The 11,551-nt window shown below is 66.1% G+C and overlaps 4 protein-coding genes across 9 annotated transcripts in view; all 4 read right to left on the minus strand.

Moving 5' to 3' along the window:
- Nucleotides 1-528: 528 nt before the first annotated feature.
- Nucleotides 529-3,314, minus strand: DUSP23 (dual specificity phosphatase 23). Of its 5 annotated transcripts, none has more exons than XM_041405552.1 (4): nt 3,230-3,314; nt 1,658-1,930; nt 747-982; nt 529-640 (listed from the first exon to the last, which is right to left on the minus strand). In XM_041405552.1, the coding sequence occupies exons 2-4, from the start codon at nt 1,925-1,927 to the stop codon at nt 622-624; spliced, it is 525 nt and encodes a 174-aa protein (XP_041261486.1). In that variant the 5' UTR covers nt 1,928-1,930; nt 3,230-3,314; the 3' UTR covers nt 529-621. The 5 variants fall into 5 exon arrangements, with proteins under 5 accessions (XP_041261486.1, XP_041261488.1, XP_041261487.1 ...); XM_041405554.1 differs by lacking the exon at nt 3,230-3,314 and adding an exon at nt 3,116-3,170 and having other exon boundaries at nt 747-859; XM_041405553.1 differs by lacking the exon at nt 3,230-3,314 and adding an exon at nt 3,116-3,170 and having other exon boundaries at nt 747-928.
- Nucleotides 3,315-3,528: 214 nt separating this feature from the next.
- On the minus strand, nt 3,529-5,117 carry LOC121336418 (mucosal pentraxin-like). Its single transcript, XM_041405547.1, has one exon. The coding sequence runs from the start codon at nt 5,093-5,095 to the stop codon at nt 4,469-4,471; it is 627 nt and encodes a 208-aa protein (XP_041261481.1). The 5' UTR covers nt 5,096-5,117; the 3' UTR covers nt 3,529-4,468.
- A 347-nt stretch (nt 5,118-5,464) lies between these two features.
- The window catches only part of LOC121336416 (cell adhesion molecule 3-like), a 34,060-nt gene continuing 27,973 nt past the window's right edge, over nt 5,465-11,551 (minus strand). Inside the window, exons 1-2 of one of the 2 annotated variants that reach the window (XM_041405544.1) lie at nt 6,756-8,206; nt 5,953-6,583 (exon numbers count right to left, since the gene is read on the minus strand). In XM_041405544.1, coding sequence (XP_041261478.1) covers nt 5,964-6,583; nt 6,756-6,819 — 684 coding nt within the window. In that variant the 5' untranslated portion in view covers nt 6,820-8,206 and the 3' untranslated portion in view covers nt 5,953-5,963. Of the gene's footprint in view, nt 6,584-6,755; nt 8,207-11,551 lie in introns of those variants that run through there. The other variant, XM_041405545.1, reaches the window with a different exon arrangement.
- Nucleotides 8,211-10,947, minus strand: LOC121336417 (atypical chemokine receptor 1-like). The gene is made up of 2 exons (XM_041405546.1): nt 10,388-10,947; nt 8,211-9,488 (listed from the first exon to the last, which is right to left on the minus strand). Exons 1-2 carry the CDS (start codon nt 10,406-10,408, stop codon nt 8,568-8,570), a joined length of 942 nt encoding a protein of 313 aa, XP_041261480.1. The 5' UTR covers nt 10,409-10,947; the 3' UTR covers nt 8,211-8,567.

An 11,551-nucleotide genomic window follows, 5' to 3' on the forward strand; every position in this document is an offset into this window, starting at 1 on the left:
AAGTGAGGACTCCAAACCCAGGACCCCCGAGCCATCACCCCAAGGGACCCCAGAGCCAGGATCCCAAACAACCCCAGAACTGGGACTCTGAATGACCCCAAATTCAGGGCCCTGAGGGAGCTCAAAGCTGGGATCCAGAACCAGAACCCTGAGGAACCCCAAGCCCAGGATCCCAGAGCCATCACCCCAAGGGATGTCAGAGCCAGGATCCCGAACAACCCCAAAACCAGGACCCTAAATCACCCCAAAACCAGAACCCTGAGGAACCCCAAACCCCGGATCCCAGAGCCAGGATCCCAAACAACCCCAGAACTGGGACTCTGAATGACCCCAAATTCAGGGCCCTGAGGGAGCTCAAAGCTGGGATCCGGAACCAGAACCCTGAGGAACCCCAAACCCAGGATCCCAGAGCCAGGACCCCAAATCCCAGGATGCAGCTGCCAACTAAGCCGGGTCTGGGGGCGCCCAGCAGAGCCATGACCAGGCATCCCCCCAGTGTGTACCCCAAAACCAGACCTGGAGAGAAGCCACAGGCCAGTCCTTTAATGCAGGAGGGGGCAGATGGGGCTGGGCACGCCTGGCACTTCGGGGTGCCCAGTTCCATGGATGCCATCCATGTGCTCAGCTCTCCTCACCAGTGCTGTGGAGGGGAAAATGCCACCAGTGAGCAAGGACTGGGGACATCTGGGAGCCACAACTGGGGGAGGGAACCCCCGTGGTGACAGCCTGGGGAGGGTGGCACCTACCCCAGGCACTGGCAGAAGCGGAGCACGGCCTGCTCCTGCTCTGCAGTCTCGATGGAGCCGGGCCGGAGGCGCCGGATCTCACGGATGGCGTCGTCACCTGCCAGGTGCTGCTCCTTGCACAGGTAACAGGCCAGCAGCGTGCCAGTCCGGCCGTGGCCCAGCATGCAGTGCACTGCCACGGCCTGGACACGGGGACACGGCGGCTGGGTGGCACTGCTGGACACCCACGTGCCCCTCTGAGTGACAGGCGATGCCCGCTTTGGCGCTGCCTTCATGGGATTTCTGCCTGGTGTCACCTCCTGTCACCCCCTCCCCTCATCTTGCCAGGTGTCCCTTCTTGAAGTGACAACTCCCTGAGATGTCACAGCCACCAGGTGTCACAGCCCTACCACAAGGTGGATGTTCCCCTGCAGGCGTCACCCTCCCAAGGTGTCATTCCTCAAGTGGTGTCCATCTCCCAAGGTGTCACCTTCCCAAGGTGTCATTCCTCAAGTGGTGTCCATCCCCCACTAAGGTGCCATTCCCCTGAGATGTCACCTCCCCCCACCCCCAAGGTGTCCCCCACCGCGGTGTCAAGACGTCACCCACTCCAAAGTGTCCCCCACCACCAAGGTGCCATCCTTCCAAATGTCCCTCCTCAAGGTGTCCCTTCCCCCTAAGCTGTCACCCCGCTGAGGTCTCCCCCCAGCCCTCGACGTGTTCCCCACCCTGAGATGCCACCCCTTCAAGGTGTCCCCTAAGTGTTCCCCCAGATGTCTTCCCCAGTGTCCCCTCCCCTGGTGTCTTCCCCCAGGTATCCCCCTGGTGTCACCACCTCCAGCCTCCCCCAGCTGCCCCCCACAGTTGTCCCCCAGGTACCACCCCCAGCTGTCCCCCTCGCTGTCCCCTCCCCCAGATGTCCCCGGCCATACCTCCCCGCGGCCATTGGCCTCCTGCACGATCCGCAGGAAGCTCTGGATCTGCTCGGGGCTCGGCGGGGTGAAGTCGGCCACGCGCAGCCGGTGCAGCTGGATTTGGGGACAGCAGCCGTGGTGGGGCGGGGCCCGCTCGCTCAGGGACACCAGGTGCCGCACGCCGCGCTCCCGCAGGTACCGGTAGTGCCCCGGTTCCCGCGGCATCGCCAGCCCCGCCAGCCGCCCCTCGACCACCCACGAGAAATTGGGGGGCTCCAATGAACCCATTGCCTGTGGGGACAGGGGACACTGCGGCTCTGGGGACACCCGGGGAGGATCCCCTCGGATCCCCCAGGTCAGGACCCCCATTTTGGATGCTGGGACCCCAGGAAAGATCCCCTGGGATCCCCCCCCCCCCGAGGTCAGCACCTCCAGGATCCCCAATATCACCCCCAGGAGAGCGTGGCCAGGCCCCCAAATCAGGTCCCCAAAGACCCCCAGGACCCCCAACACCCCTTCCCCAGTAAACATAGCCAGGCCCCCAAATCAGGTCCTCAGAGACCCCCAGGGCCACCAGTACCCCCTCCCCAGTAAACATGGCCAGGCCCCCAAATCAGGTCCCCAAAGACCCCCAGGATCCCCAACACCCCCTCCCCAGTAAACGTGGCCAAGCCTCCAGGATCTCCAGGACCCCAATACAACCCTCTGTGCCCCAAAACACGGCCAGGCCCCCTGGGACCCCCAGTTCAGTCCCCTGGACCTCCTGACAGGCCCTCATGACCCACAACATCAGACTCCCTGGGACCCCCATCTCAGGACCCCAGACCCCATTACCACCTCCCCAGGGCCCCTGGTCAGGACCCCTGAGACCCCAAATTAATGCCCCCCAATTCCAACCCCGGGAGAATATGGCCAAGCCCCCATTCAGGACCCTGGGACCCCCAGCTCAGACCCCCAACACCATCCCCCTGGAGATCCCTCCACACCTCCAAAAGCCCCAGGACCACCCCCAAAACCCCCTGGCCAGAACCCTTGGGACCCCTAAATAAAGCCCCCAGACCCCCAGCTCAGACTCTGCCCATGAGGACCCCTGCCCCCCCAAAACCAACCCCCTGGAGAACCTGGCCAGATACCCAGGACCCCCAGGTCAAGACCCCCAGACTCCCAAATTCAGATCCCCAATGTCAGGACCCCCAAAACCACACCCTGGAGATTGAGGCCAGGGTACCCCAAACTTCCCTGCACCCCTTGGCCAGGACTCCCAAATAAACCCCAAATTCAGTCCCCTCAACTGAGACCCCCCCATGTCAGGACCCCCAGGACCCCCAAAACCACACCCTGGAGAACAAGACCAGGGTACCCCAAACTCCCCTGCACCCCAAACCCCAAATTCAGACCCCTCAATTGACGCTCCTCACGTCAGGACCCTCACACCCAGCAGAGCTGAACCGGGTGCCCCAATTCAGACCCCCCCACCTCATCAGCCCCCCGGGACTCCCGTTCAGCGCCCCGGGCCCAGCTCGGGGCCCCCCGCTGGACCCCGGCCTCGCTCCGTCCCCTCCGCCCCGGTGTCCCCCGGCCCCGCCGTACCGGGGAGGCCGCGCGGGGCGGAGCGAGAACGGGCCGGGCCCGGGCTGAGGCGGAGCGGGGCCGGAGCTGAGGCGGAGCTGAGGCGGAGCGGGGCCCGAGCTGAGGCGGAGCTGAGGCGGAGCGGGGCCGGAGCTGAGGCGGAGCCGGGCCCGGGCGGAGGGAGAGCTGAGCCGGAGCTGAGGGGGAGCGGGGCCGGAGCTGAGCCGGAGCTGAGGCGAAGCCGGGCCCGGGCTGAGGCGGAGTGTGGCCGGAGCTGAGGGGGTGCGGGGCCGGAGCTGAGGCGAAGCCGGGCCCGGGCTGAGGCGGAGTGTGGCCGGAGCTGAGGAGGAGCGGGGCCGGAGTTGCGCCCGAGCTGAGGCGGAGCTGGGCCGGAACGGGGCCCGGGCTGAGGCGGAGTGAGGCGAAGCCGGGCCGGAGCTGAGGGGGAGCGGAACCGGAGCGGGGCCGGGAGAGGCCACAGCGAGAGTCGGAGGCGGCGCGGGGGTGACACAGGGGACAAAGGGGACACGGCGGAGGTCGGGTCGGTGTCGGGGGGACAAGGGAGGGACCCGCGGCTGCTTGGCTGTGGGACACGGGGCTGAACCTCCGGGACAGCGAGCTGGAACCCCCCGGGGCAGGGGTCTGCAGGAATGGGGGGCTGAATCCCCCGCGACAGGGAGCTGAGCCCCCCGGGGCTCCGGGACTGAGGCCCCCGGGATACGGGATTGCCACCCGGGGCTCTGGGACTGAACACCTCGGGACTCCAGGGCTGGACCCTCCGGATCTGTGTGGGACACGGGGCTGTAGGGCTGAACCCCCAGGATACAGAGCTGCACCCCTGGCCTGAACCCCCCCAAGGGCTCCAGAACTGCACCCCCAGGGCTCTGGGACATGGGACTGAACCTGCCCAAGCTTGGGGACACTGGGTTGTCCCAGGGCTGCCCCCCAACAGTCCTGGCCCCCTGAGTTCTGCCCCAACCCCAGCCCCACCATGCCTGGGGGCTGCCAGGGGTGCACAAACCCCCCCAGGACTGTCCCCAGCTCAGCCCCATGTCTCCAAACCAGAGCAAGGCTCTGGCCTGGGCATTCTTTCCCCTATTCCCTCCTCACCCTAGGGAGCTTCTGAGCCTGGATCCATCACAATTCCCACACCCCTAAAGACCACCAGAACCCTAAAACCACATTTCTCCATTTATGCAGTGTTGGGTGGCTTTGGGGGAGGGGGTTACACTGCAGGGACGGGGGGCACCCCCCACAACCTCAGGGATTCAGGTGCACCTCGCCCACGATCTTGCAGGGGAAATTCTTCCAGCCAAAGACGGGGGTTTCACCAGGTGTGTCATACATGGCCCACACCGCCTCCAAGGTGGAGATCCCCGTGTCCCACATGTACACGGATGAAATCTCCCCCAGGAAGGACTGCTTGGCATCGAAACCACCCCCGAAGCTGTCCTGCTCCTGCCCCAGCACGATGGATGCCGGCCCTCCCACCGTGTAGCCCTTCTGCAGCCCCTTCCTGGGCCAGCGCTTCCCGTTGAGCCAGAAGCTGACGATGCCCGTGGAGGATTCCCAGCTGACACAGACGTGCTCGACCTCCCCGAGAACTTCAGGCACCGTGAAGGACAAGAACTGGTTGCCCACGTTGAAGTCGTACTGGCCAGGTTTGGGCTTGAAGAGGAGGATCTCGTTGCTCTGCGTTTCGGTGGCGTAGGAGAAGAGGCTGGAGGGCCGGGTGAGGTGGGTGTAGGACTTGAGGCACAAGGCAAAGTTGGCCAGGGGCTTTTTCAGCTTGGCTGTCACCTGCACGTGGGCACATTCGGACTCTTGGGGGAACACCGAGCTGCCCAGGTCAGGGAGAGGTGACACACAGGTGGCTGCTCCTGCCATCGCCGAGGTGACATCCAGCGTCAGCCCCCGGGGTCACCGCCAGCTATGGCACAGGGTGTTGAGTGTCGAGTCCCTGCTGTCCCCCATTTCGGTCCTCAGGGTGCCCCTTTGCCATCGTGTCCCCTCCTGCCAGCCTTGCCAAGACCCCTGTGCCCTGCACGGCCCCCCCTTGCAGAGCTCGGGGTGCCCCTTGTGGGTTCCCCCGTACCCCCTTTGCCCCCACCCCTCACGCTTTTGGAGCACTCAGGGTGCCCCACTGTCCCCATAACCCCCCCTGCATGTCCCCATGCCCCCCAGGGGGTCCCGGTGTCCCCCTGCCACCACCTCGCAGGGCTGTGGGGCTAAGGAACGCAGTGAGGATGAGGAGGCAGAGCCACAGCGGCCCCATGGCACCGTCCAACCCAGCCACTGTCACCACCGTGGGAAAGGAGGGACCTCGGAGCCACCCAGAGCTGCTCCGAGGACACCCAAGAGTGACAGTGACTTTCGTGGTGACACTGATCTTTGTCCCCAAGCCCCAGGGCTGTTGGGAAATGGCGTGTGAGCGTGGGGGGGACTGGCTTTGGGGACAGTCCCCCTGTCCCCAAGGGAGGAGCCTTCCCGTTCCTGACTCCACATGGGGCTGGGCAGCGCCGAGCCGCTGGATCCGTGTCCTGCCTGTGCAGGGACGGCCGTGGGGCAGCTCGGGGGGCGTGGGGAGGGGACTGGGTACCCCAGGTGTTGGTGGCACTCCGGGGGACCCTGTCCCCAGCTGGGGAACCTTCCTCGCGGTGGGTTGTAGAGGTGAAGCGGTGACGGGGAGATGGGTGTGAGTGACAGGGGTGAGGAGGGGACAGCGGGGACCGAGGCCACCCCTGCCCCACAGCCCTCAGGCCCCCAGCACCTCCCGGAGCCGGGCTTTCACCAGCACGTCTCCCTTGACCTCGTAGCTGAGGCTGTTCCAGGCCAGCAGCGCGGGCGGCAGGCGCAGCGACAGGAAGGCCGCGCGCATCTTCTCCGGCGACAGCCCCGTGTCCCACAGGTAGACGTCGCTCAGCTCCCCCGAGAAGGAGTTGTAGAGGTCAAAGCCACCTCCAAAGCTGTCCTGCTCCTGCCCCAGCAGGATGGCAGCCGTGGCGCCCACCGTGTAGCCCCTCTGCAGCCCCTTCCTCGGCCAGGGCTTGCCGTTGAGCCAGAACTCGGCGATGCCGCTGGCGGATTCCCAGCTGGCGCACACGTGCTCCCAGTCCCTGCGGCCCTCGGGGACGCGGAAGGTGACAAACTTTCCGCCCACGTAGAAGCGGTACTCCTCGGGTTTGGGTTTGAAGAGGAGGATCTCGTTGTCCTGGGCCTTGGTGGCGTAGGAGAAGAGGCTGTGTGGCCGGGTGAGGTCGGTGTAGGAGCGCAGGCACACGGTGAAGTTGCGCAGGGGCTGCTCCAGCTGCGCCTGCAGCACCACGAAGGCGTCGCTGGGATCCTTCCGGAACACGAACACCTTTCGGTACAGGTCTGGGGACGACAGAGGGGACCTGCTGGGAGCCTGGCGTGTCCCACAGCCCTCTCTGGCTGTCCCCTGCTCCAGCATCCTCCAGCTCCGCTGGCTGAGAGTGATCTGAGAGCTGCTGGGTGTCCCCCCTGGGACCCTGCCCCTTCTGTCCCCCCACCCCGGTGTCCCCCCTACCTTCCTGAGCCGCGATCCCCGCGAGCCCGGCCAGGACGAGCAGCCAGAGCTGCAGGTGGCCCATGGTCGGTGCTGGAGCCGGGCGGGCGCGGCGCTGCCGCCGGGTTTATGTGCCCGAGGAGGGGAGGGGACTGCCGGGGGGATGTCCCCAGTCCCATCCTCAGCAGCCTGGCGTGCCCGGGAGGGGCGATTTCATGCCCAGGGTGGGTGATTTCATGCCATCACGCGGCCGTGCCACAAGACCTGGGGTCACCCGCCTGCACGGGGCTGCCCTTGGAGCTGTGCCCTGGGTGTGTCCCCTTCTCCCGGGGGACAGGGACATCCCAGCTATGTGCCCACCCGGGTGACAGGGACATCCCAGCCATGAGCACTCCTTCCCCAGGTGTGCCTGCTCTGGGCAAACCCCCATTGCAGGGACGTGGTTCGATTTGGGATCATCCGAGGGGTGCAGGGAAAGGTTCCCTTGTGCCCCCTGCCCTGAGCCGCAGCTCGGGGGGCACATCCCAGGCTCTGCTCTGCCTGTCCTGCCCGAGGGGACTGAGATGGAACCATGGACACCAGGTGGCCGAGTGTCCTGGGGTGACCATGGTGACCCAAGGGGACAGGCAGATGGGAAGGGGGAAGGTTTTGCCTGCCCCAAATGATGGTGCCGGGCTGGGGGTGTTGAGTCCCTGCAGGGGTTTGATGGATCCCAAATTTTGGGGACAATGTGGGCTCATTCCCCACTGATCAATCCCCCAGCTCCTCCAGGGCTTGGCTCGGGCAGAGCAGCCCCATTGTCCCCACTCCAGTGCCCGTGTCACACCCGTGACTGCACGCGCCCGGCCCTCGTGGGCTCTGGGTATAAATGCCCCCGCTCCCCCCTGGCAGGCTCCACAGCTTCCTTAGGAGCTTTTCCTGCCAATTTGGAGGCACGAGGAGCACACCCCCCCCGTTTCCCATCCCCCCCATCACCGCCCAGTCCCATCCAGTGCATTAACTGGACCGGACGAGTGCCTCTGGCAGTTGTGTTTATTTGTGTTTAATTCCCACTGGGTCCTCTTGGCTTGTCAGGAGAGATGGAAAAAATCCCATCACTTTTGAAATCCCCCCCTTCAGCGGGGGCGGGCTGAGCCTCGGGGATCCCCCAGGGGTCTGGGGTGACGCCCCCGAGCAGCCTGAGGCACCCCAGGGCTGTCTGTGCTGGGCAGTGGGGGGGTCTGGCCCCAAAAAGGAGGCTGAGACCCCAAGGGAAGGGACAGAGGGCACAGAACGGGGGGGTCCTGGGGGAGTGTTGGGTGTGGGACTGGGGGGGCACGGTGGGGCCGGGGGGCAGTGCCAGGGTGCCAAGGCTTGTGCCAGGTGGCCAGGGGTCAGTGCTGAGTGGCCAAGGTTGGTACCCAGGATCTAGGGTGCCAAATCTGTGCCGGGGGTCCAAATCTAGTGCCAGGGGGCCGGGGCTCAGTGCCGAGGGTCCACAGGGTGCCAAATCTGTGCCAGGGGTCCAAGTCTGGCGCCAGGGGGCCGGGGCTCAGTGCCGGGGGTCCGTTTGGCTCTGCGGTGCAGCCCCCGGAGCTCGGCAGTCCCGGAGCTCTGCAGTCCCAGAGCCCGGCATTCCTAGAGTTTGGCAGTTCCGGAGCCCGGCGCTACCGGAGTTTGGCAGCCCCGGAGCTCAGCAGTCCCGGAGCTCGGCATTCCCGGAGTTTGGCAGCCCCGGAACCCGGCATTCCCGGAGTTTGGCAGTCCCGGAGCTCAGCAGTCCCGGAGTTTGGCGGTCCCGGAACCCGGCATTCCCGGAGTTTGGCGGTCCCGGCTCTCCGCAGCCCCCGGAGCTCAGCAGCCCCCGGCAGCACCGGCATCGCGGCGGCAGCTCCGGGCGAGCAGCAGCGCCAGGGGCCCGAGGCCGCAGTGCAGCACCCCCAGCCCCTCGCTCAGCCCCAGCGCGATGTCGAAGTGCTCGAAGGAGCCGCAGGTGGGCTCCAGCAGCCCGGCCTGCAGCACGAACTCCCCGGCCAGCCCCGCTCCGTAGGGCCCCCAGAGCCCCAGGAAGAGCCAGGCGAGCCCGGCTCCGCTCGCCCTGGGGCACAGCGCGGCCACCAGCAGCCCCGCGGGCAGCAGCAGCAGCAGGCACAGACACAGGGCCAGGTGCAGCAGGTAAGCCGGTGCCAGGATGCCCACGCTGCGCCGGACGCAGGCGGTGCCCGCCGCCACGCCGCTGACCAGAGCGGCCGGAGTGGCCAAGAGCAGCGCCGCTGCCCACAGCGCCACGGCCAAGCGGCGGCTCCGGGGGTCCCAGCGAGCCCAGGCGGTGCCGCAGGAGCCGCTGGCCACCAGCAGCGCCTGGGCGAAGACGCTCCAGTGCCACAGGAGGTGCGTGAGGCGACACAGCCCCGTGCCCAGGTGCCAACCCCGCGCCGCGCCCGCGGCCAGCGCCGGCAGCAGCGCCGCGAACAGCGCCGTGCCCAGCGCCAGCTGTGCCACCAGCGCTCGGCTCTGCGGCCACCGCCACGCTTGGGGACGCTTGGCCAGGGCCACCAGCAAAGCGCCGGTGGCCAGCGCGGCCGCGGCGCAGGTGGCGGCCAGGAAAGGGGGGGCCACGCGCTGGAAGAGGGGACAGAAGCGGTTGTGGCAGGGTGTGGCGTCGTAGTCCAGGAGGGTGTCGTTGATGTAAGTGTCGTCGTCGTAGAAGGAGGAGAGGTTGCCCGTGATTTCACCCAGGTCCAGGGAGTCCGGGGTCTCCAGGATGCCGGGGGTCTGCGGGTGAGGGGGGCGGGCGTCGGGCAGGTGCCACATGGCCCGGGTCCCGGCCGTGGGCTGCCCCCGGTGTGGGGATGGCGGGCAGGGCAGGGCGGGTTATCAGGGAGGGACACACGGGGACACGGCTGGGGACAGCCGGGCGCGGGGTGGGGCCGGGATGGGACCGTTGTCTCACAGGAGGGACGCGGGGAGGATGCAGAGCCCGGAGGGTGGGCACAGATCCTGTGGGGACACGGACCCCCGTGGTTCTGCTCAGAACTGGGGGCTCCTAAACCCCCCAAATCCTCTAAACCCCCAAAATCCCCTAAACCCCTCTGGGCCCTGGAGATTCCCCGTGATCCTGCTCAGCACCAGGGATCCCCATGGTCCTGCTCAGAACTGGGGACCCTCAGGGCTCTGCTCAGTGCTGGGGACTCCCTGTGACCCCTCTTAGGGTCCCCAAGGATCCCCTAAACCCCACTAACTCCCCTAAATCCCACTGGAGATTCCCATGGTCCTGCTCAGAACTGGGGACCCTCAGGGCTCTGCTCAGTGCTGGGGACTCCTAAACTCCAAAAATCCCCTAAATCCCACTGGGCACTGGGGATTCCCGTGGTCCTGCTCAGCACCAGGGATCCCCTAAACCCCACTCCCCTAAATCCTATTGGGGACCCCCATGATCCTGCTCAGAATTGGGAACTCCCTGTGACCCCTCTTAGAGTCCCCAGGGACCCCCTAAACCCCACTCAACTCCCCTAAACCCCACTGGAGATTCCCGTGATCCTGCCCAGAACTAGGGGACCCCCACACTCCTCCTCACACCGAGCACCCCCCAAACCCCCCGTGCCCCCAGCCCTCCCCTCCGCGGGGATGTGACACCCCCAGGGACAGGAATTTTGGGGGTGGGGGTCACTCACCACGGGGACACAGTTGCCCATGATGGCTTTCCCACGAGTCTGGGGGCTCCGCTGGGTGCCGGGGGTGGCACCGGGGTGGTCACTCAGGGGTGGCCACTCGGACAGGGCACCCACGTGCCAGGAGGTGTTTTGGGGGTGACTTCTCGGCTCTCCCCGCCTCGGCTCCGCTCCTCCCGCTCCAAAGGGAGCCGAGGAGTGCGGGCAGGAGATAAGGGGTGCCCCCAGAGGTGCCCCCGAGCCGCCCTGCCCTCTCCCGCCCTGGCACCCGGCGGAAAAACAGGGAATGGCGCTGCCGGGAAAGCCGCCGCAGTTTCTCGGGCAGGAAACGATCAATTCTTGGCAGGACAAGTGAAATTAATTAGGGATTAATTGTCTTTCCACACGCTGCGGGGGTGTGCCGGCTCCAGGGAGGGGTTTGGGGTGCAGGATGGGGGTGGGCACTGAGGGGACCCCCCCGCTCTGGAGCCTGGAATTTCCTCGAGAGGAAGGAAGGGCTCCCGGGGGTCATCCTGTGACAGCTTGGTGACAGGGCTGGTGGCCTTGGTGGCCTTCAGGGACATCCTTAGAGGAACATCCCTGCAGAGGAGCAGGGCTGGGGGGGCTCCGGGGGTGGGAATTGGGGTTCTGGGGGTAATTTGGGAGGGGGTTAGGAGGAAATTTGGGGGTGAAAGGCCTGGGGAGCTCCAGGGGGTGGGAATTGGGGTGGCTGCTGTTTGGGGAGGGCTGGGGGCCGGGATTTGGGGGTCTCTGGAGGGGCAGATTTGGGGGTGAAAACGCTGGGAGCCTCCAGGGCTTGGGGGTTCACTGCTCTTTGGGGGGAACTGGGAAATTTGGGAGGGGATGAGGGGGCTCTTGGAAATTGGCAATTTTAGGGGGGACTGAGGGGCAGATTTGGGGGGGAAAGGGATGAGGAGCAATCTGGGAATTGGCAATTTTGGGGGGGGTGAGGGGGAATTTGGGAATTGGAAATTTTGGTAGAGTGCATTGAAGGCTGTGTATGAGGGGCTGGGAGGGCATTGGGGAGGAGTCTGGGAATTGGGAATTTGGGGGGATTGAGAGGCAGATTTGGGGGGAAAGGGCTGAGGAGGAATGTGGGAATTGGCAATTTTGGGGGGGCTGAGGAGGAATTTGGGAAATGGGAATTTGGGGGGGGGCTGAGGGGCA

The sequence above is a fragment of the Onychostruthus taczanowskii genome, unplaced genomic scaffold (genome assembly GCF_017590055.1).
Source record: "Onychostruthus taczanowskii isolate IOZ18803 unplaced genomic scaffold, ASM1759005v1 scaffold233, whole genome shotgun sequence".
Taxonomy (NCBI): Eukaryota; Metazoa; Chordata; class Aves; order Passeriformes; family Passeridae; genus Onychostruthus; species Onychostruthus taczanowskii.

Bases quoted from the DNA above. Each gene is read 5' to 3' on its own strand.
- LOC121336418 (XM_041405547.1), bottom strand. From the start codon at position 5,095: ATGGCAGGAGCAGCCACCTGTGTGTCACCTCTCCCTGACCTGGGCAGC.
- DUSP23 (XM_041405552.1), bottom strand. From the start codon at position 1,927: ATGGGTTCATTGGAGCCCCCCAATTTCTCGTGGGTGGTCGAGGGGCGG. The intron at 983-1,657 runs GTATGGCCGGGG...CCTGTCACTCAG, and splicing joins AGGCCAATGGCCGCGGGGAG to AGGGGCACGTGGGTGTCCAG.
- LOC121336417 (XM_041405546.1), bottom strand. From the start codon at position 10,408: ATGGGCAACTGTGTCCCCGTG. The intron at 9,489-10,387 runs GTGAGTGACCCC...CCTCACCCGCAG, and splicing joins TGGGCAACTGTGTCCCCGTG to ACCCCCGGCATCCTGGAGAC.